General features: G+C 39.4%; 1 protein-coding gene across 1 annotated transcript in view; it reads left to right on the forward strand.

Annotated features, from left to right (window-relative positions):
• Positions 1-24,038, forward strand: part of ADAMTS9 (ADAM metallopeptidase with thrombospondin type 1 motif 9) — a 164,716-nt gene that overhangs the window by 47,712 nt on the left and 92,966 nt on the right. Inside the window, exons 13-19 of the mRNA XM_081524492.1 lie at positions 7,847-8,028; positions 8,118-8,254; positions 10,161-10,278; positions 10,528-10,623; positions 19,892-20,058; positions 20,151-20,280; positions 20,864-20,990. Coding sequence (XP_081380618.1) covers positions 7,847-8,028; positions 8,118-8,254; positions 10,161-10,278; positions 10,528-10,623; positions 19,892-20,058; positions 20,151-20,280; positions 20,864-20,990 — 957 coding nt within the window. The remainder of the gene's footprint in view (positions 1-7,846; positions 8,029-8,117; positions 8,255-10,160; positions 10,279-10,527; positions 10,624-19,891; positions 20,059-20,150; positions 20,281-20,863; positions 20,991-24,038) is intronic.

Raw genomic sequence — 24,038 nt, forward strand, 5'->3', positions numbered from 1 at the left:
GGAGAGGCTATTTATAAGCAGATTTTAAAAGTGACTATCTTCATTATAAGGAGTGTTATCAAATTTTGTCTGCTTCTAAGATGTGTAAAATTTAAAGGAACAGAAAATAATACATGCTATTATTGCCATCAAAGCTATATAGCCCAAGAGGTCTTCCCAGATTAGTTTTTAGATATGCAGACTCACAACCATCTTTAAGAACCAGCTGCTTTGGGATTATGCAAAATGATTTGGCTCAGTAGTTCTCTTTAATTTTTAACAGCCTATATTAGAGATAACAGACTGGATAGGAGAGAGAAGCAAGCAGGTTGAGGAGCAAAGTGGGCTAGTGCAGTAGGCTAGGTTTTACTGCAGAGTCTAACCCTGAAGTCCTGAAATAGTAATGGCTACTCAGGCCAGCTGATTCTCCTTGAGTAGGAAAAGGGCCTCCTGTTGACAAAGGTGCCATTTTTTAATAATGAAAATCTGAATTGTGTACACAAAAAAGAATATAGCTTTAGCCTGTTGTTGCAAGCCCTGGTCACATAAACACTCTGTATAGTCCAAATCACAGATCCAAATCTGTGGCAATCACAGATGGCAATCAATTTATTTTATCTTTGTTCATAGTCCAAGATGATTTCATATCTACATAATATAAATATTTAAGGACAAGTAAAAAGCTATAGACTTTTACTTGTCCTTAAATATAGATATTTAAGGACAAGTAAAAGTCTATAAGATAGATATAGAAAAAAACTAACCTTGTAGCTATGTATATATGGGGTTCACTAATGCCACCCTGTAGCTATGTATATAAACTAATAAACATTAGATTTTTCCCATAAAGTCTATGTTTAGTATTAGTTTTTAAAATAATAATAGAGAGAATGGACATATGTATATGCATGGCTGAGTCCCTCTGCTGTTCACCTGAAACTGTCACAATATTGTTAATCAGTGATACCTCAATACAAAATTTAAAGTTTAAAAAAATGTAAATATAGTAGGTGTTTTCAAAAAATTCAGATACAAAAGCATATGATATAAAAACTGTCATTATTATTCCTACTCCCCTACTTCCCACAAGAAATAACCACTAAAAAATAATTAGTGTATTATTTCAGACTTTCAAAAGAGATTATAGATCTAATATGTATTATATGAAATAAGTATCACATAACATAAAATATGGGTCATCCTATATATATTGTTCCACAACTTGCTTCTTAAAATTGATTGGTTATGTAATCTTAGCTGCTTATATTGTTGAAGTTTTAAAACAGAACATTTTAAGGAGCAGCAAATATGAGTTTTTTTAAAACTTAAAACATTTGGCTACATTGAACCAAATTGTTCCTATCATGTTGTTGTTGCTGTTGTTATTTAGACACAGAGTCATTTCTGACTCCTTTGAGACCCTATGGACTATAGCCCACCAGGCTCCTCTGGCCATGAGGATTTTCCAGGCGAGAATACTGGAGTGGGTTGCCATTACCTTCTCTAGGGGATCTTCCTGACCCAGGAATTGAACCTGCATCTCCTGCTTTGGCAGGCGGATCCTTTACCACTGAGCCACCATGGAAGCCCTGTTATCATCAGTTCAGCTCAGTCGCTCAGTCGTGTCTGACTCTTTGCGACCCCATGAATCGCAGCACGCCAGGCCTCCCTGTTATTATCGTAGTAAGCTATTATTTTCATGGGGGTGTGGATATTGCAAACAGTAGGTACTTTTAACATTTTGACTCAAGAATATTCCATTCAAAAGAAGTGGGTTTTTGGTTTTTGTGTGTGTTTGTTTTGTTTTAATAGTGTTAGAGCAATTCTAAATATAGTGTGGAAAGAGATAAATCACACCATAACTGAAATGGGCTAGACAAAGAAAAGCACCCAGTGTAAAGATCTCAGCAGGAAAAGATCTTGAGCTTCAAAGCGAAGCAGAGATCTTCGCCTTCAAAAGTTAAGAACCATTCATTAAAGACTTCAGTTAGATGTCCTTCTCCTGGATGTTTGCTATGGGAAGTTTTAAAATAATACAACCCACCTAGTTGAGTATCAGCACTGACATCATTTCATTAAACTTCTCCAAGTTATGTGCACTTTGGGATGTCCCTGTGAACTACTAAGGAAGGAGTCTGCCTCTCGTAACTGAGATTACGGTGGCGCTGGGGAAGTTAGCTAGACAAGAGAGAGGGACACTGAAAAGAGAAAAACAGGTCCAAATCAGTTTAAAAGCTTGTTCAGAGAAATTAGCAGAGCAGATGGTTCATTATGTAGAACGTGCCAGTGACTGCTGTCCTAATTCTCAAGAAGTTTGAAAGACTGGAACCCCATGTTGGCTGGCAAAATGCTCTTCTCAGTTTCAGAAGCCCTTAGAATATAATGAGGAGCTCCATTTTTAGAATCCGTGGTAGGCCTCTATCAAAAACACTGGATTGTTCTTTTGTTTTCACTGTATTCATGGGATTCAATAATATATTTATTTAGTATCTGGATACTTTAAGCGATGTATTTTTTCTTTAAATACATGTAATCTAAAAAAGGGAAGCAGCCTTGCCATGTGCATGGGATCATGCTATACTCGAAGAGCAAACTTTAGAAAGCATATCCTCTCTAATTTCATATCCCCAAAATGTTTTTGGTCCCAGTTGGTACACCATCATGACAATGGAGCCCTAATGTTTTATCTTTAAATGCTTTACTTTTTTAGTCTCATTTTTGATTGATGTCCTACATATAAAATAAGTGTATGTCTTGGTTTGTAAGGACGGTCCCCATTTACATCTGTTATCCTGGAGAAGTTATCAATAGCTCTCCTTTCAATTCTCAAAATGTCCTGAATTAAACAATTACATGGTCACCTGATCTATAATAAACATGTCATAGGATGAAATTTAAAATCAGAACCACCAAAAACAGAACTTGGGGTCCCAAAAACAAGACAAAGCTTTAGATTTGGAGATGCATTACCAGGCCATTGGGCCATATACTTATTTTGTGCTCTAAACTTGGCTCTGAGCTTCCTGGTGACTAGAACAAACTGGATTACAGAATTGTTAACGAAAATCAACCTAAAAAATCATGCAGATTTTTTTAAGAAAATCAAACTATTTCCATCTTCTTATGCTTCAGTTTTGCTTTTAAATTGGTAGGTCAAATTAAAGAATAAGCTCATAGATTTGAGAAAAAGACAAAATTATAAACTATGTATTTCCCATTTAGGCCTTGACTCTAGCAACTGCTTATGAAATCTTCCATAAATAGAAGAATAAACATATGTATATTTCACCTAGGAAAATCAGTCCCTTATTTGGCTGTGAAGTTTTTTTGAAGTATTGAGTTGGATGCATTTACAGATGGTCCCCAACCTATGTTGGTTAGACCTAAGAATTCTCTACAATAGTGCAAAAGCAATACGCTAGGATTCCCAGGTGGCTCAGTGGTAAAGAATCCACCTGCTAAATGCAGGAGACACAGGAGACGAGAGTTCGATCCCTGAGTTGGGAGGATCCCCTGGAGAAGGAAGTGGCAACCCACTCCAGTGTTCTTGCCTGGTAAATCCCATGACAGAGGAGCCTGGTGGATCACAAAGAGTCAGACATGACGTAGCAACTAAGCAGGAGCACATGCAGAAGAGAAAAAGTGCTTCAGATTTTGAATTTTGGTCTTTTGTCAGGCTACTGATATGCAATATGATGCTCAGATAATGCTGGGCAGCAGCATCCACTGTACCTCCCAGTCAGCCATGCGATCATAAGGGTAAATAACTAATATGCTTCTAACCATTCTGTACCTAGATAACCATTCTATTGTTTATTTTCAGTATAGCATTCAATACATTATGAGATAGTCAATACTTTATTATAAAATAAGCTTTGATGATTTTGCCCAGCTGTAGTCTAACATAAGTGTTCTGAGCATATTAAAGGCAGGCTTTTTAGTAAGTTAAATGTACTAAATGCATTTTCAACTTTTAAGATATTTTCAGATTACAATGGGTTTAATCAGGACATAACCCCATGATAAGTCCAGAAAGATCTATCTTTTGAAATACTGAGAATTGGCTGTTGATGAATGTATAGAGATCCAGTCCCACAGACTATTCCATTTGACAAAGTTGTTAATGATCGCTAGTATGGCTCCTTGGTCCATCCCATCTAACCCTTGAATTAGCCTTTCAGCATTCCTCGTAATTGGTCATTAGACTCCTTCTTAAAACCCTCCAGATATAGAAAACACATTTACCTTCTCAGGCTGCCTGTTGTATCATTAGAAATTTCTTCCTAGTGCTAACCCTAATTTGTTGTAAGTAAACATAAATGTTGAGATTTTTGTTCAAACCTGCTTGCAGACCAAAGTTTAACTTTCCCTATAGGTAGAATACACCTACAATGATCTTTGCAAAATTCTTCCCAAGCTTTGGCCATGCAGTATTGTGAATTTTCTTTGTATATATGATTCAACTTGCCTGTGCTGAATACAGTTACTTTCATAGTAATTAATCAGCAATTTCCTAAGTTCTTTCTATCCCTATTTGAGAAACAATATTTTAAAAGGATCTTAATAGTTGGAAAATGTGACTAATACTATTTTTAAAGTTACATTTCCTATAATTTTCATTATTTGCCTATGGGGGAATAAAACTCCCACTCAGCTAAATTATTAAATTAAAACACAAATTTTTCCATGAAATTCAGTTGTCTAAAGCCCTCCCCATTACACAGTCCATGCAGATTCGGTAGAGATCCTATTGTCTAGGATATTTTTTAAAAGTTATATATTTCAAAGGGCAAATTTATGCTCATTCATAAAATACCATTTGCCTTCACACAAAAAGCAAATAAAGTCATAGAATGAGTTTTGAAATGGGAAGAGACCTGTCTCAAGAGAGGCACTGTGGGAGGGAGGCCAGGTCCTGGGCTTTGGGTCAGGAAGGCCTGCCCAGGTCTCTCAGTCAATGTGTCTCACTTAATTGGCATGGGAACTTGCCAGGTTAGTTAACATTTCTAAACCCAGTTCAAGCAAAGGTTCAGAAACAAGGATGTCACTACCTACTGCACAGGATGGCTGTGCACAGTCAGTGACCTATCTTGGCAAGTGACATGGTGCCTTGTCTGCTAGACCAGCTCAGGGGTCAGCAAACGTTTTCTGTAAAAGGCTAGATAGTGAATATCTTAGATTTGGGGAGCATCAGCTGTCTGTCCCTACTATACAACTTTGCTGATTTCGTGAGAAACATACGTTGATAATATGTAACGTGTGGGTGTAGCTATATCCCAACAGAACTTTTATTTATAGACATGGAAATTTGAATTTCATATAACTTTTATGTGATCCAAAATATTCTTTTTATTTATTTCTAAATTATTTTAGAGTGCTAAAAACTGTCCTTAGCTCACTAAGCATATAAAAACAGACAGTAGGCTAGATCTGACCCATGAACTATAGTTACAGACACTTGGAATAGCTTAACATTTACTGTGTGGGTGGCCATGTTCAAGTGCTTCAAATATATTAACCAAAAAACCCTCACTCAGCCCCATGAAATAGATATTAGCATCATCTCCCATTTATGGATAGGGAAACTAAAGCTTAGAGAGATTCAGCGATTTGCCTAAGATTGCACTGTAGTTCAGAAACAGGGCTGGGGTTCAAACCTTCTGTTTCCAGGGTCCGTATATAACCTTTAGCAATATTGCCTCATACATGGAGTGTTTTCTATGTGTTCTTTATTTTTTTAAATGTCAGTTATAAAAAGAAATTTAAAAATGCTCTTTTGGTAGTGGTCAGAACAAGCAAAGGTGAACAGTGTTACTATGTCAAACAGGAAGCCACCTCCAAATGTTAACTGTTTGCTGCCCAAGGAACTGCTGTTCTTGTTCAATTTCAAGAGTCAGAGAAGACTTTTTATATAAGAGAACTGGAAGAAAAAAATCAACTGAAAAATAAATTATTTTCAAAAGGGAAGAAATATGAGTTACTTTCAGGCAACAGGTAAATGACCTGATGGATCCACTGTAGTTAGTTGGAACGTTTAAAAAAAATTCCACGAAGTTTGTTTCAATTTGAGAAAAAAATTGAAGGGAATCTTCCTTATAAACGGAAAAACAGATTTTACAGCTATATGAGCCTGATCTGTTATTCATGTGTCATCAGTGATATTTTATGCATGAGACTGGGTTGCTTTGGCACTGAGAGAAGAACTTGGTGTCCAGGAAACCAAGACTGTATCTCTACATGGTACTAAAAAAGAAAAGGACAGGACTCTGGGCTGTAGTTCCTGGGTGATGAAACAGAAAGAGCACAGAGGGAGAATCTGGGGAGCTTGAATTTCAGTCTGGTCTCTGCTCTTTTGTTAGCTGTGTTACCTTGGGCAAAGTCCTTAACTTGTCTGAACCTTCCATCCCTTGGTATAAAAGTACCTCAGGTGGCCTTCCCTTGCACAAGATATGCGTAAGTATGGGTTAGTCAAGCACACAAGGCAGATGTAAATCACATGGGCTTAATGGGGAAATGGTCATACATAGATGCTGCTGGATTATGTGCTGTTTTGCATCCCTGGATACAGTCTTCATGATAAATAACAATGAATACTTACCATACTCCTTATTGAGCTCTTCATTTATAACAAACTTTTCAGGTGAACAGTATCATCTCTGTTTACTTGGGCAGAACGAAGCTCACAGAGGCCAGGTAGCTCACACAAAGTTGCCCAGCTTGTGACTGCAAAGCCCACGCTCTTAACTCCTTCTACACGGTGGAGGGAACATGTTTATAAGAGCATCATAGACAGGCAGCCCTTCCTGAGACTCAGGCACTCAGCAATACCAATGAGACCTGACTCACCCATACATCGTAGCTCAGATGCAGTACTCAAAACAAACTGCTGGATCAGATTGGGTTGGGTTGTGCTGAAATATGACATCATAGTCGCTAACATTTTTAGGCATCTGTGCACTCATTTTAGAGAAGAGGAAAACTGAATCTGTGGGAGGCTAGAACGTTGTCTCTAGTCACAGAGTGAGGCTAGGGCCAAGACAGGAAACCAGATCCAACTCTGGAGCCTTACCAGCTCTACTAGACTGCCCTTGATTCTGTATTTTATGGTCAGGGATATAGTTCCCATTTCCCAAGTCCTGGTTTAACAAAACAGAACAAAGGGGAGGGGGACACTTCTTGTCTGAATTACTCTGAAAGATTCACTCTAAAGACAAAAGGTAGAAATATTTCAGTTTGAGAGGTGCCTTAGAGTAGTTACAGTATCCAGGCTGCTTTAGCTGTGGGTGGGTGAGTCTGATTTCCTCTGATTCTGTGATCTTTCCGTTTCCGTGATGCACTTGGCAAGCTGTTGACCGTTGGGAGATGGGTTATATAATTTACTCTCTGGGTCACATCTGGAAAATCCATGAGCGGTGTTGCATGCTGAGATTAAATTGTTCTGTGGTGCTTTGCAAGGCATCCTCCATATTCTTGTCACACACAAGTTAATGAAACTAGTATACTCTCTCCTGCTTATTCTATTAAGTTTAGTCAAAATATGAGCACATCCTATTCCATCTTATTTGTAAAACAAAACAAAAAACAATAGTCATGCAGGGAGAAAGAGAGGAAGAGAGAAGAGGGAAAGAAATAAATGGAAATGGAATGGGGCAAGTTTTAGGATGGTCACCCATGAGAATACCATGGTGCAGAGGTAGACAGGAGCATTCCAAGTACAGACCCCCAGAGCCCTTGTCCTGGCCACTGTCACTGACCACTTCACATTTGCCTCCTTCCAAGACAGGAAGCCACATTATAACATACAGCATTATAATACATTAGAGAAATACAGTATAATAGAGCCTGTGTGTTCTTTACCTTTCATCAGGCCCAGAAATGGTGGCAAGTATTGTATAGGGCGCAGAATGAAATTTAAGTCCTGCAACACAGAGCCGTGTCCCAAGCAGAAGCGAGACTTCCGAGATGAACAGTGTGCTCACTTTGACGGAAAGCATTTCAACATCAACGGTCTGCATCCGAACGTGCGCTGGGTCCCAAAATACAGTGGAAGTAAGTGCATCTGGGGAGGTGCCCACGGCTGCAGGCTGGCACAGGGTCCAGGCACAAAAGTCACATCGCATGGTGTTTCTCCTGTCTAGTTTTAATGAAGGACCGCTGCAAGCTGTTCTGCAGGGTGGCAGGGAGCACAGCCTACTATCAGCTCCGTGACAGAGTGATAGATGGAACGCCGTGTGGCCAGGACACCAATGACATCTGTGTCCAAGGCCTGTGCCGGGTGAGTCCCAGATGGCGCTCTCTTCACTGTGTTGTCCTGCTGCCAAACTGTGATGTGTAGCTTCCTCGATACAACAGCAGCTGCTTGTGTCTGTGCATTATCTCCAGGGCAGTGGTTCTCAAAGTCGGGTCCTCAGACCAGCTTGAGCACCATCTGATTCTCTTTTTTTTTTTTTCTTTGTTTTATTTTATTTTATTTTTTTTAAATTTCAGTGTAATTTATTTACAATGTTGTACTAGTTTCAGGTGTATAGCACAGTGATTCAATTATATTTATCTGTGTGTATACATATTATATATATATATATATATATATAATATATATATATATATCTCCTTTCTTTTCCCTTATTGGTTGTTACAAAACATTGAGTATAGTTCCCTGTGCTTGGGCTATACAGTAGGTCCTTTTTGATTACGTATTTTATATACAGTACTGTATATCTGTTAATCCCAAACTCCTAATTTATCCCTCCCAGCACTATGTGATTCTGATGCCTGCCAAAGTTTGAGAACCACTGCCCTACATTTTTCTGACACTCTCTGTGGGGGTCTGCAAGAAACTAATCTGTGAGGAAATTATAATTGACACTATACACAACTTCTTTACCTTAACCATTGTGCATAAGGTTAAACCCAAAAGCTTCCTGACAGCAAGTTTTAGAAATTGAATAACACTTCTGGCAGATAGTAAAGCATCAGAGCACTGATTCCTTGAGGTTTGGCCCTGTTTTCCTGTTCTCATCAGCCAGAAAACATTTCTTACACAGCCAGGCTCTGGGATGATGCATTTGTTCCTTGCAAGCAGTCCAGGGCACACTGAAGCTCCTCATTGGTAGGATTGAGTGGAAGAGTCTTTGAGCTTCACCCAGCTCCTGACCATAGCTACAGTGAGGACTTCCTGGTCACTCCATGCTAGAGCAAAACGTGGAGTTTCTCCTCAGAGACTGGTTCATTTGAAGGAACAAAATAGATGAGAATGTGAACTCTGTCCTCCTGGCCTTCTGGTGGTTGCCACTGTCGTTTTCAGACCCTAGTCTACTCTGCTGCGTGGCGTTAAGATAGGAAGACACTGAAGAGGCCACTTGGAACCTGAGGCCTCAGCCTGGCAGCCTGTGGTCATGCTCAAGTCCTCCATTCGTGGCCAGTATTTAAACATAGGGGATTTCACGTGAAATCAAATTTTCAAGATCTTGGAAAATTGAGAAATGTCAACACTAGCCTCCTGTTTCTTCATGGCAGCAGTGGCCTGGATTAGACAGCGACTGCTACAGCCCATGGGGTCGTGAAGAGTCAGACATGACTGAGCGACGTCACTTTCTCTTTTCACTTTCATGCACTGGAGAAGGAAATGGCAACCCACTCCAGTATTCTTGCCTGGAGAATCCCAGGGACGAAGGAGCCTGGTGGGCTGCCGTCTATGGGGTCGCACCGAGTTGGACACGACTAAAGCGACTTAGCAGCAGCAGCAGCAGCAGCAGCTACCTTAAAATGGGGTGTGAGCTCTTTAATGGGATAGCCCTCAGCCACTCCTTAATTTTTTTTTTTTCATTCCTGAGCTGTTTTTCTCATTTACTTTACTTACTTGTAGGCCAGTGCTTCTAATCTCTAGATGAAGCACCTAAGGGTCTTATTTACATGCCAGGAAATATACTCTGACTCAGTGAATCTGGGTAGGGCCTCTGATTCTGCATCCCTAACATCATTTGGGATGCCCATGGCTGCTGGTCCAAGGACCACATTTTCCCATAGCAAGGATAGAGATTATTTGAATTCACCACACTTAAAAGTTTACAGAGACTTAAAGTTCTTGTCATTTTGAATGCCCTTTCAAAGAAACACATTACCTAAGAATTTATAACCTCTCTAATACTTACCATGTATTTCAACTGTTTTCTTTTTAAAAGCAAGCTGGATGCGATCATGTTTTAAACTCAAAAGCCCGGAGAGATAAATGTGGGGTTTGTGGTGGCGATAATTCTTCATGCAAAACAGTGGCAGGAACATTTAACACAGTACATTATGGTAAGAATTTGTTCCTAAGAACTGTGAGAAGAAAAATAGTAAAACTGTTAACGTTATTAACCACATGTAATATGTAAAAGTATTTGTGTAAAACATAAAATCAGTCTTGTTAAGGTATATTACCCATCTGGCTATAAGACACCTAACAGTAAGAATTCTGATATATTCCTTTGTTGCCACCCTTTATGCCATGCTTAGAGAAAATGAATCAGTCTGTGGAATGCTTAATTTCTGCTCAATTCTTTTCAGGTTACAACGTTGTGGTCCTAATTCCAGCTGGTGCTACCAATATTGATGTGCGGCAGCACAGTTTCTCAGGGAAATCAGAGGATGATAACTACTTAGGTGAGATGGGCGCCCCTGCCTTTTGTAGGAATTCTGGTTCCTTTTCCCTATAGCATGTGGAGAGTTTTCAGATTTCATGTATTTTCATAAAAGACGTTGATTATGAAACTCATTATTTTATTTCTCCTTCATTCATTATATCCTCAGTATATTGATTTAAGAGTCATGTGGCTGCACTAGTCAATATCAAGGAATTGACTCTGGATCTTAGAAAATAGAAATGCCCCAAATCAAATTTTGAAAGCATTAGCCTTGCAAGTTTAGCATAAAATCATTGCTATTTTTGAGTCATTAAAAAAAAAAAAATCTGTCCTTTAAGTAACTGACATGCTAGTGTTTTCATAAAGGTGTTACTTAACCAATAGCAGACCACAGGTAGACTTATTCAATATTTCATTATGCCTGATCATTCCAAAAGGTTCAATACTGGCAGTATTTTTCTTAGGTCATTACTAACATGGCCCATCTTGCTATTCTGTAGATTCTCCATCCTTCTCTCACCATGGCCAGGATCATGATTAATTCAAATTTATTCCTGTTTTCTAACCACAACTCACCAGGAACTTTGTGTTCATTTTTTTTTTTTTAGCTGGTGGCTCATCCCAGTTCCACTTCAATTTATTATTTTGTAAACTTCCATAAGTGATGAGGAAATTCACCCAATCATTTTTAATTTAAAAAAAGGACATGGGGACTAGGGAAATGACGGAAAAAGACTGAGCTAGTCTCTTCTTAGCTCTTCTTAGCTGTGAAAAACAGCAGGAGTTGCACTTAGATCTAGAAGAAATCAGGGCAGTTGCTGGGCTGCCAATTTTTAAAAGAAATGAATGGACTTTCTTATAATGCCCAGGCAGGGACTCTACTTTTCCATCCTGAATACAGCCTCTGTAGAGGCTCTACAACAAATCCCTCTGTTGTGGCATTTTCTGCAGTGTCTCATTGTTCATTCAGTCAGCCACTCATTTAACATGTGCCAGGCCCTGTTCTAGGCATGATAAACAAACTGAACAAAAACATGAACAAATAAAAATCTCTCTCTTCTTAGAACTTACTTTTTAGTGGGAAGAGATAGACGATAAACAATAACTTAATAGATAAGCAAACTATATTCTGTTAGAAGGTCATAAGTAAAATTAGAAAATAGAGGAAATTGGGATACTGAGGGTGGAGCAGGAACAGTAGAATTGAAAATACTTGAACTGTAGCAAGCGATAACAGATATCTGGGGAAGAGCATTCTAGGCAGAGAGAAGAACCAGTGTGAAACCCTTAAAAGAGTAATGAGTCTAGTTTGTTCCAAGGATAGAGGGAGGTCAGTGTGGCTGGAGCTGTGTAAGCATAGAGGAGAGTCCTAGATGAGTTTAAACACGTATTAGGACTAAATCAGAGACGGCCATATAACTGTTGAAGAACTTGAATTGTAAGAGACAAGAGTAGCTACTGGATATTTTGAATGAAGGACTAGCATGATATAGTCATATTTGTATTTTCAAAAGAATACCCTACTTGTTGCATTGAGAATGGGAGGATGGTTGGGGGAAAGGTACACAGGGTAGAAACAGAAAGACCGATTAGGAAGTTATTGAAATAATCAGAGTTGCTAGTGGTTTGGCTCCAAATGGGAGCAGTAGAATTGGCAGTATAATAGTCAAATGAGTCAAAATCTGGATATCTTTTGAGGGTGAAGCCATCATGACTAGTGGGTGGATTGAATATGGTATGTGAGAGAAAGAGAAGGCTCAAGGGTGACTCCACAGTTTTGACCTGAGCAGCTGAAAGAATGGAGTCACTATCAACTCAGCCGAGACTTGTTTCTTATATATTTATGTGACCACGAGTGTTTTAGAATCAGAAGCTGTGATTTTATATCTTTAGCTCAAGATATAAAGCCTTTACATAATATGAACTGAGTACATGATGGCTGAGTTATTGAATAACCATCGTTCACGCTATCTTTACTGAGTACCTACCATTAATGGGGATGGAATTATGATAGAAATATATAGAATCTTCCTTCTTTTATTTGTTTATAATTTATTTCTTTATTTGTGTCTCTGCTGGGTCTTCGTTGCTGTAAGGGCTTTTCTTTAGTTGTCGAGAGTTGGGAGCTGCTAGTTGTGGGGGACAGGCTTCTTATTGCAGTGGCTTCTTCTTGCTGCAGAACACAGGCTCAGGCACGAGAACTTCAGTAGTTGTGGCATGTGGGCTCAGTAGTTGTGCCTCCTGGGCTCTGGAGCACAGGCTGTATAGTTGTGACTCACAGGTTTAGTTGCTCTGCAGCATATGGGATCTTCCTGAATCAGGGATCAAACCCATGTCTCCTGCACTGGCAGGGAGATTCTTTACCATTGAGCCAGCAGGGATGCCCTCCTTCTTTTAAGCATGCATGCTAAGTTGTGTTAGTAATGTCCAACTCTGTGCAACCCTATGGGCTGTAGTCAGACAGGTTCCCCTGTCAATGGGATTCTCCAGGCAGGAATACTGGAGTGGGTTGCCATTTCCTTCTCCACTCCTTTTAAGAAAGACTATTAAATCTTTCTTGGAATCAGTTCTCAGTGGTCACATCAGCTTTTCCACACCCTAAATACTCAAAGGAGTGGTTCCTTTTAAAACAGTTAACAAAGTTCTTAGGGAACCTTTTCAAATTATTTTTGGGGAATCCCACATTTTTCCTTCATTCACTATACAAAATGGGTCAGGCATTTTTCTTCGTGGACTGGGTTATAAATTAGAGCCTGTCTTACTACTTCCTAATTAAATCCAGCAGCATTGCATGCAACCTCCTTTACTGGTTAATTTCCTGAGAGCCAAATGCCATGTTGAGCCATTCCTTTCTTCTCCTCAAAAAGGAGAAGGATTCTCCAGTGTTCTTCTCCTTCTGGGGAAAAATATCCTTTCAAGCAGTGGCCTCAATTCAATTCATCAACCAGGTTAGGCACCTAAATTAGGGAGGACCTTCTGATATCCTTTTATGTCTCACTAGAGGTTTCTTAATCTCCTTGTAAAGAATGAAAGCAAAATTAAAGAAGGTTTGTCATCTGGGACAGGCAGTTTGAAGTAGTCATGGCTCTTTAATGGAATATTACGGGAAAGTTACCTGTTGGTCAAAGAACGTCTCTCTGGAAGCAAATGAAAAGTGCAAGCAAAGATGGCACGTCACAGTTCACTGAGTGTGAAGGTTAAGACCTCAGAGCCTTTGAACCTTACAGTGGTTTCTTAACAAGTTGGGAAGAGTGTGATGTTGTTATCAAATCTGGCGTGTGTAAATGTTTACTTGCGGTTTGAAGGAAGGCACAGCAAACGCTCTGAGAAGGTTTTAAAGCTCCCAATTGAGTCTTGCTGGAGTCCAGTCCCAGCTGTTTCGTTGCTAAGCAATCATCATCCTTATCCCTCATATTTTTTTTTAAGGTCAGTCAAGCCATACTCTTTTTGCATGTGTTGGTGAAGAAGCAATTTCCAGGAGAGAGGGCCTTTGTAGCCGCCCAGCTCTGATGGGTGAAATGGGGGAGAAACCAACCCAGGAAATTAGCTCCCTAATCGCATTAGTGGGAGGTTGGGCAGTAGACGGTTGTTTTCAGGAAACTATTTGTTTCACAAGGTACCGAAGCAGAAAGCCTCCGTGTCAAAGGTCGTCCTTTCAACATAGACCCCTCCCTCCAGTTGGGTTAAAGCCAAGTTGCACCCAGTGCTACCATCTTCATATTTCTTCAGGAGAAAAAAGGAGTCATTTCCATGGTGTTTATTTGTCTCCAGGATACTAACCTTTGATGAATGGTGTCACCAGGAAGACAGGAATTGATTCAGTTCAAGATAAAGCAGGAACTCCATTTCACCTGATGACTCCTATCTCCTTTCCTACTCACCATTTGCTGGGATAAAGAGCATGCAGTGAAGGGTGAAATGCCCCCAAATCAGCATAAGCATGCGAGGAAGCCTGGAGATGTTGGAAAGGGTCCCCAGAATTAACCTAGGATAGATGATTGCTCTTTGAATACAGACAGAACTGGATTATCGCTTAATTTACAGAACTGGCCTTGTGACATCTCATTTCCCCCTTTTCAGTGAAGCATCAGCTGGGTAGCTAGCCTTCAGCTCCACTTGAAAGCACTGGGTGATTTTGCTGGCAGCATATCCTGCCACTGCCATGCAAGTGCCCACATCAGGAGGCACCCTTAGGAGGCCTGAGGTGCCACATAAACAACCTCATCTCCAACCAGTGACCCATTGAAACTCCTGCATCTTGCATGACTGGTGGGTCTCATGCTGCAGGAGCTGCAGGGGAGATGAGGTTGTCAGTGGTTTATACTGACAGGAAAACAGTTATTTGGCTGAAAGCTTTCTGTTCTTCTTGTCACAAATGTCAGGTTCAATCAGTCACTTGTTTTTTCAGCATCATTGATTGAGCACCTACTATGGGCTGGGATCTTTCTTAGGCTTATACAAGTTCCTTTTTAAGTGTTGACTTTACTTAAAGAGGCTCATGCAACCTAGCAAAATCAACAACTTATTTTTTTTTTTTAAATCTATAGCTAAACATATTTGCTTTCAATTTGCACACAAGATAAAGAATGCCTGAAATCATTCACTGATTTCATGGACATTTGTTGGCTTTCTTCTTGAAAAACTGGTGGTTGACTGGCTCTGGAGATAGATTTCCATGATTAGAAGTCACCTGGCCTCAGAAAACATTTTAATAATATTTAAGTCATACTTTTCTTATCCATAAGTTAAGCATCTATAAAAACGTGATGAGAGGACAGTACATTTGAAGACATTTTGATCTGCCAGCTACCGAATCCTATATGCCTTATCTTGTTCAATATTTACAACAATTCTGTAAGAAAGCTGGGCTTCCCTGGTGCCTCAGACAGGAAAGAATCTGCCTGCAACGCGGGAGACCTGGGTTCGATCCCTGGGTCGGGAAGATCCCCTGGAGAAGGAAATGGCTACCTATTCCAGTATTCTTACCTGGGGAATTCCATGGACAAAGGGGCCTGGTAGGCTACAGTCCATGGGGTTGCCAAGATTCCAACAGGACTGAGTGACTAACACTTTCACTTTCACTTTATAAGAAAGCCTTTACCCAGAGGAAGAAACTGAGGCTTAGAGAGGTTGAGAAACTTCTCCGAGGTCACACAAGCAAAGTGGTGCGAATTAAAATACTTATGGGCCTGATTTCAGATATTATACCTTTAACCACTTCAGTTTATTGCCTCCACATAGAAAAACGTATAGCTGACCTGGGGATAAACATGGCTGGAAGTCAAGGTTTATTGGTGGGAGTGAATCTTGAGGTTGGAAGAATAGGTCAAGATAAGAGAGAGATGCTAAGGAGTTTGAACAACATTCTGTTAGTAGTAGGGACAATCAAATGATTTTGAATCAAAAAGAAACCAAGATCTTGGATTGCCTTTTTTAAAAGATTATGTTTTTAAAGGCTTTGTTTCCTATGTCACCACTGTCTTCCCAACCATTTCAAGTGAAAGCATCTTACTGTTCCCTCAGGGCCAAGATAAGGCTTATAAGGGTAGAAATTCTGGTAGGTGAAGCACTGCTTTAGGGACCAAATTTGATGCAGTTCATTCTTGAACCTGCAAAGAATAGTCTTTGCATCCGTATAGTGCCCAGTGGGGTGAACTCTGTGAGGTTCCCATGTCCACAAAACAAGGGCCCTGCTGCCACTGAGGCAGAGTCTATTCAGAGCTACATCACAGCCTTCATTCATTTCCACATAAGAGTACGATATCTAATTTCCCTAAATCCTCCCAACCTCTTCTGCATATGCATTGCTTCTGGTCTGCACAGTGAAAGGCAACACATCACCTGCATCAGTGAAAGACAGGTTAGGATGTGGCAGGTACCTGGGATAACTTGGCTTCTTCCAACCCCAGAACCAAGACAGATGTCACTAATGATGCTGAGACATGATTCTGAAAAGAAATCCTGTTCTCCATAGTTTCTTCAGTGACTAGTACCAAATGATTAACATTGGTGTTTGGAAAGAAACCTATTTGCCAACTCTGAGTTAAGTTTCCACATTCCTTTTATTACCCTAAATATTTACATGGCCCGTGTGTTTCAAGGGTTCCCTCCCTGCTGAGATATGCTAATTGTGCACAACTTGCAAAAGAGAAGGGGCCTCTTTCTAGTATTTTGTTCAGAGCTCAAATGTTTCGTAGTTCTGCTTTCTTGAGTACTTGCTACATGTCAAGCTCAAAACATGGAATAGTTCATTATTCAAAGAGCAGTTGTACTGGAAAAAAAGTGGTACTTAAAAATTTTTATAGTAACTGAAAGTGAAAGTTAGTTGCACAGTCATGTCCAACTCTTTGCGATCCCATGGACTGTAGCCCACCAGGCTCCTCTGTCCTTGGAATTCTCCAGGCATGAGTACTGGAGTGAGTTGCGATTTCCTTCTCCAGGGGATCTTTCTGACCCTGGGATCAAACCTGAGTCTCCTATATTGCAGGCAGATTCTTTACCAACTGAGCTACTAACTACTAGGGAGAAAATATGATTGGGATATGATTTGATTTTTTTCATGATATAATTGGGATTTTTGTCTTGAGAAATTAATCAAAAAGTATGAAAATAAATTTTATTTTTTCTTTCAACAAAATTACATTTTGATTTTTAGCATGCTCAGGTTTTTAGAAAGGAGAATATGTCAATGGATAAATATTTTTGCCTAAGTTTTTTAGTCAAGTTATATGACAGCAGAGTGGTACATGCTTTGCTTAAAGTTTGAGCTCAACAGTAAAATCTGAAAAGGAGTCATTTTTTAAAAGGCTTCCTGAGATTTTTTTATTTACTTTCCCAACAATCTCTTTTGACATTTGGAGAACTAAATTATTCCTTCTGAAGCAGCTGTCATCTCATCTTCTTTGTCCATTTTCTTTCCTTTTCTTAAATGACTGACTGGTCCAACTCTGTCATGTTCTCAATTGGCCGATGTTTTTGGCACTTAACTCAAGCTGTTCTCTAACATTACTTTTTCAGCTTCACTGATGATTTCATCTTTTGCAATATTTGCAGTAGATTCATTCATTCTCCCTCCCCCCCAAAAAACCCTATTTTTTGAGCATCTACCATGTGTTCTTTCAGAAGCTGAGATATAACTGTGAACAAAACAGTCCAAAAATCCTTGCTTACATTCTTTTTCTGGGAGAGTAGAGAGAGCGTAAACAAAGTGCTATGGAGAAAAATTAAGCTAGGAATTGGATAAGAAGTTTGGATGGAAGGGGTTTGAAGGTTTAAAAAGAATGACCCAGGTAGGCTTTATCGTGCAACAAATTATCTCATGATCTAGTGACTTAGAATAACAAGTGTAAACAGTATACAAGTTTCCACGTGTCAGGAATCTGGGAGCAGCATAGCTGCGTGTTTCTGGCTTGAGGTCTCTCCTGAAGTGGCTGTGAAGACTTCAGTTAGGGTTGTGATTCTATCTGAAAGTTTGACTGGGGCTAGCAGGTCCACTTACTGGATGCTTCACTTAATTGCTCTTGGCAGAAGGCTTTGGTTCCTTGCTGCCTTTTGCAGAAGGCTTCTCAGTGGAGCTGCTTGAGTATCTTAAAAACTCAGCAGCTGGCTTCTCCCAAAGCCAGAAATTCAAGTAAGAGCAAGGTGGAGCCTTAATGCCTTAGACCTAGCCTTGGACATCACAGTATCCTAGTGATTATACAGTCAGTGTAACTCAGTGTGAGAGGGGACAGCACAAGGTGTGAATATAGAAGGCAAGGGTTGTTGGGGCCATATGGGAGGCTGACTACCTCAGTGGGTCTTGCCAAAGAAGTGATATTTGAGCATCATAATGGTTATGGATTTTCAATTTCAGCATCTTTCAAAACAGGACTAACAAAGATTCAATAGGTTCAACGATTGAATGCAATAGAGTTATTTGGGTGGGAGCATAAATCATATGCTTTGTTTTTTTAAATTGAGGTAATTTTGGAAAAATGGTGTAGGTTCTCAAGATCATGGCTGAAATTCTGGAACAGGAACTATGAGGTCTCTGTGTTTATGTGTTCATATGTGTCTATATGTGTGTTATAGATGTGTGATATTGCCAAAAGTTAATTCATAAAAGAGCTCTATTTAATTGATTTAAAGGAAATTAAATACTCATAAATACTCAAAAATAAAAAATAATCTGACCAGAATAAATTTCAGGCTCATATTATCTGAAAAATGTTCAGGACAAAATTGATATCTGGTATTGAAAGTGGTTTAAGCTTTTTGGTGTGGTTAATATAGGCAAAGAGTTACACATTATCAGGATTTTCGAAGACTGGATTAAATTTAGTTGGGTAAATGGATTTTGTTAGGAATGGGCTAAGACAAGACTGGATTTGATTTTTCTCTCCAAAGTATTCTTGAAATGCTACTTTTGAAAAATAGATTGAGATGAGTTTCTTCACCTGTAAGTGATTTGTAATTGCTTTTGAGATCTTCCCTGATAGCTCAGTTGGTAAAGAATCTGCTTGCAGTGCAGGAGACCCCAGTTCAATTCCTGGCTCAGGAAAATCTGCTGGAGAAGGGATAGGCTACCCACTCCAGTATTCTTGGGCTTCCCTTGTGGCTCAGCTGGTAAAGAATCCACCTGCAATGTGGGAGACCTGGGTTTAATCCCTGGGTTGGGAAGATCCCCTGGAGAAGGGAAAGGCTACTCACTCCAGTATTCTGGCCTGGAGAACTCCATGAACTACAGTCCATGGGGTCACAAAGAGTCAGACACGACCGAGTGACTTTCACAATGTTGGCTTCTAACATTATGTAAGTTTCACATGTACAGCATTATATTTCTACTTGTGTATATACTACAGCATACTCACTACAAAAAATTTAGTTTCCATCCATCACCATCTAGTTGATCTCCTTACTCTTTTTGCCCTACCTCTGCCCACCTCTGCCACTTCTCCTCTGGTAACCACATTCATTAGTTCCATCTGTGACCCTGTAACTGCAGGACTTGTATCACAAACCCCAGTCTAATTAGCACTCTTGTATTATATCTCAGCTAATTTTCAAAGGCACCATGAAGGGTAGGTGTCTTTATCTCCACTTTAGAGATAAAGGAATCAAGACCAAGGGTAGGAAGGTGATGTCCCAAGGCCACATACTTGGGAAGTGGCAAAGCTCAGATTTGAGTCTGTGTGTGTCTGACTGAAAAGTCCACATTCTCCATACTCTATCTGCCTATCAATGTGTTCTTTCATTTTGCAAACAGAAAAATGGCAGCAAATCAATGATTTCTCTTTTCTCACCACCAGCTTTATCAAGCAGTAAAGGCGAATTCTTGCTCAATGGAGACTTTGTTGTCACAATGTCCAAAAGGGAAATCCGTATTGGCAATGCTGTGATAGAATACAGTGGGTCCGACAACGTTGTAGAAAGAATCAACTCCACAGGTCGCATTGAACAAGAACTTCTGCTTCAGGTAAAAACTTGGCCATGAGCCCATGCCCCTTTTCTAATTCCATGAATTGCCAGGCCCACATCCATCCTCTCCATTTTCTGTGCGCATTCCAGGTGTTGTCGGTGGGGAAGTTATACAACCCCGATGTGCGCTATTCTTTCAATATTCCAATTGAAGACAAACCCCAGCAGTTTTACTGGAACAGTCATGGACCCTGGCAAGCATGCAGCAAACCCTGCCAAGGTATCTACTTTTAGATTGAGTTCGGGGGATTTGACGTGTTTTTTAATTCTTTATTTCTTTCTTTTTTGTGGAGGCAGCCAAATACATGTAATCTATACACTTTTCTATCTGCATCCATTTTCTAATCTTCCTCTACCTCTATCAGGTCATTTTGGGCTGGCAAGTTGAGCTATTTAAGGGATTTAGGACATGTTTGGTTTCCTCATCATGTGTGAAGCCAAGCAAAATCAGCTCTGCCAAATTGACTTTCCAGAGACATAAATTTAGTAGTCATATTAAATGCGATTTATCTGGATTCCTTTTGTCTAATTTATGAGTTGGCAAACTATAGCCAGTGGGCCATATTCAACTCACTTCCTGCTTTTATAAATAAAGTTTTATTGGAACACAATTTTTTACATCTGTAAGCAGCTGCTTATGCCTTATAACAAGAGTTTAGTAGTTGCAATAGAGATCATATGGCCCACAAAACCAAAAATATTGACTATCTAACCCTTTACAGAAAATATTTGCCAGTCTCTGGTCTAAATAGTTGCTGGAATAGGCTACTTTGTCTGAAAAATATTTTTTCCTCCTTGTTTAGGGGAGCGGAAACGAAAAGCTGTTTGCACCAGGGAATCTGATCAGCTTACAGTTTCTGATCAAAGATGTGATCGACTGCCTCAACCAGCACCCATTACTGAACCTTGTGGCACAGACTGTGACCTGAGGTGAGGCCAGTGTTTCCTCATGGTCTTTATTACTGAGTTGTGAAGGTTTTGCAGGGAGCAGGTGGGATATTAGTCTTTAGGCCCCTTCCTTGTGTTTCGGTAAAATAAGCTTTAATCAATTTTGCATCCCTCTGAAACTGATTATCTAAGACATATGCCTGCAGATTTCTTGTTCTTCTCCTAAGAATTAAAAAAATAGCTAATAGAGTATGGCAGCTGCCCAAGAAAGTTCTCATTGGACTCTCACAACTTGCTGCATAGGTATTATTATGATTGAATTACATTGAAGGCAAAAGTTTGTGTTTTTTGATGTTTTTCTTGAAGTTTGTTTTTTTTCTGTTTGAAAGACTACAGAAAAGGAGAACCTCATCCATCAAAGTACCTTTAATAGTCAGTATCCACCCAGAGTATTTATCACCAGTATAAGAACTTTTACATACATGAAAGTTGCAGTGCACTAAGGTAGTCATGGAAAGAACTAGAGGAAAATTTATATACAGATATGCAGACAGTTCAATATTTAAGGAAAGTATGAAATCTGAGGCAAGAAATGGTGAGTGAGTAGAGAATTATAAAGCGTTTCCATTTTTCTGCAATTGACCATGTCATGTTTGAATGTTCACCAGCCTGGGGATTGCATTGTGTAGTTTACATGTCAGTTAAATGCAGGTAAGATAAGCTGATGCTTTGTACTCCTTTCACAGAAGAAATTGCCAGCAAGGGATAGTTTGGGAAATTGTTAAGGTCTCATCATTCATAAATAGCAAAATGAACACAGAAATATTTTTCAGGTTCTGTGTCACCATGCCAAATCCTATCAAGTGGTATTGTCAGCTCCTAGGGCTGGAGTAAAGATTATTAAGTACCCTTAAGGCTGTGAGAGAAGAGAGGAGTGCTGTGATTAGCTAGTTATATCTGGCAGTATTATGTTAGGCAGTATTAATTTGTTTTGAGTTATGTCCATATAAACCCATTGCTTCAGTCAGTGAAGTTAAATTAGACTTAAAGTCTTTTCAAAAAATAATTAGCTAATTGCTGAACTGCATTAATCACTAAAACAGGGAAAAAACATTAAGTTGGTAAATAGACTGCTTGATTTAACCTCATTAAATTGGGAAAAATGATATAAAATTAGCCTTATTTCAAATCATCACTGAAAATAATAATGATTAACTAGTATTAATTAGTACTGTGAATATCATTCAGCAGTAGAGTCGACCATTTATTAAGAGCCATATTTAAACATTATATTTTGATCCCTGGGTTGGGAAGAGCCCCTTGAGGAGAAAATGGCAACCCACTCCAGTATTCTTGTCTGGAAAATTCCATGGACAGAGGAGCCTGGTTGGCTACAGTCCATGGGGTCACAAAGATTCAGACACAACTAAAGTGACTGAGCAAGCACGAATTATCCTAATATTTGTACATTAATTGTTATATAATCTTAATTAACATCCTACTTATTTATATATCCTATAAAATTAATACATTAATTCCTCAAACAGCACAGTGGTGTAAGTAGTAGTATTATCTCCACTTCAGAAATACGGAAAACAGAGTCTGAGAGAGGTATATCAAAGGTGCTATTCTAAATTCCCCGTTTGGAGAAAGTTACCTATTTTTTTTCTTTTTTAATACTAACTTAAACTAAAAACCTAAACTCTACTGATACCAAAGGAGGAAAGTAGCTCAGGGAACAGGCTTGGATGATTATGGCACCTCTGGCTGATTAAAGAAGAGGAAGTGAAGAAATTTTAGCCTTGCTTTTTGGTACAAGTATCTATGGTTGAAGTGACACACCTTGAGGATAATAATTTAGAAATAAAAAGAAAAAATGGTAAGTTTACTGCTAGTTTTCACAGCCTTATAAATAGACAGGTACATGCTCACGTCTTAAATTAAGTAGAAGATCATGTTTGTTTCTTGGCTGCACTACAAGGCTTTTGGGATCTTAGTTCCTCAACCAGGAATTGAACCCAGGCCCTCAGCAGTGAGAGCAGAGTACTAACCAGTGGACCATCTGGGAATTCCCTCGAAGATCACGTTTATTTGTCAGCATTCAAATGCATATCTTGCTGGTGTTTACAGATTGTTGGAAGAATAAAGTTATTCACTGAAAAACATGCAGATGCAGAAACAAAGTTCAAATAAGCATTACTGTCTTCTCTCTGTCAACCTAACAGTTGCTATAATTGTGATTTATACTAATTATTGCCAAGTATCTGTGTGCAAAATGGAAAAATAGTAGAGAGGATTGCACTGGTTGCTCAAACTCTTAAGTTTTTCCCAAACATTTTTATGGAACACTAGTTCAGCAAGATGATCCACAGCAAACCAGTATGTGAGAAGAATTACTGTCTCCTCCACTGTGTGAAGATTTGTAGCTTCGATTAACAATTTGAGGGCCCTGAGAAGTTCTACAATAGAAGAACCTACTTATATCAGTAGTTTCCCAAATTATTTAATGCCACAATGCCCCACACACCTACAGAGAAATACAATTTTTTTCTGTTCCCTTTTATTAACAAACACTTTGCCTTTCTGCAATATAAATTGTCACGTGACATGAATGAATGAATTCAAAACACTGAAGGTGAGATGACTTTCCAGGTGAGAATAAATGAAGTGAGTAATAGCATTTTGAGACCTTTCCTAAGGCAGTACTGTAACCTTTCCGCAGACTCTACATTCTCTGCCTGAATTCCAGGGATTGTGTGAACATCAGGGGAACTCGAGCACACTGTTCCAGCCCAGGCTGCTGGTGTGCTTTCTTGTGGGGAGGGAAGGGGAGGATTCCTGCCTCCCTTTTCCAGGATAGAAAGTAACCTTTCCACAAAGAAGTGATGATGAAGGCAAAGAGAAGGTAACCAGGAATCAAAGGGCAGATGGAAGTTCCAGATGCCTCTGTTGAATTGGTCCACGTTTCTTGGCTCACTTCCTTAGGGAAGTGAGAGTTTGCCCAGATTAAACTTTGACAGGATGAGATAAAGCACTGTTATACAATCCCCGTATAACATTTTCCGGTTAGAACAAATCCGCCAAATACTA

Source organism: Giraffa tippelskirchi, chromosome 9 (genome assembly GCF_054371585.1).
Source record: "Giraffa tippelskirchi isolate mGirTip1 chromosome 9, T2T-mGirTip1v1.2.pri, whole genome shotgun sequence".
In the NCBI taxonomy this organism is placed as follows: Eukaryota; Metazoa; Chordata; class Mammalia; order Artiodactyla; family Giraffidae; genus Giraffa; species Giraffa tippelskirchi.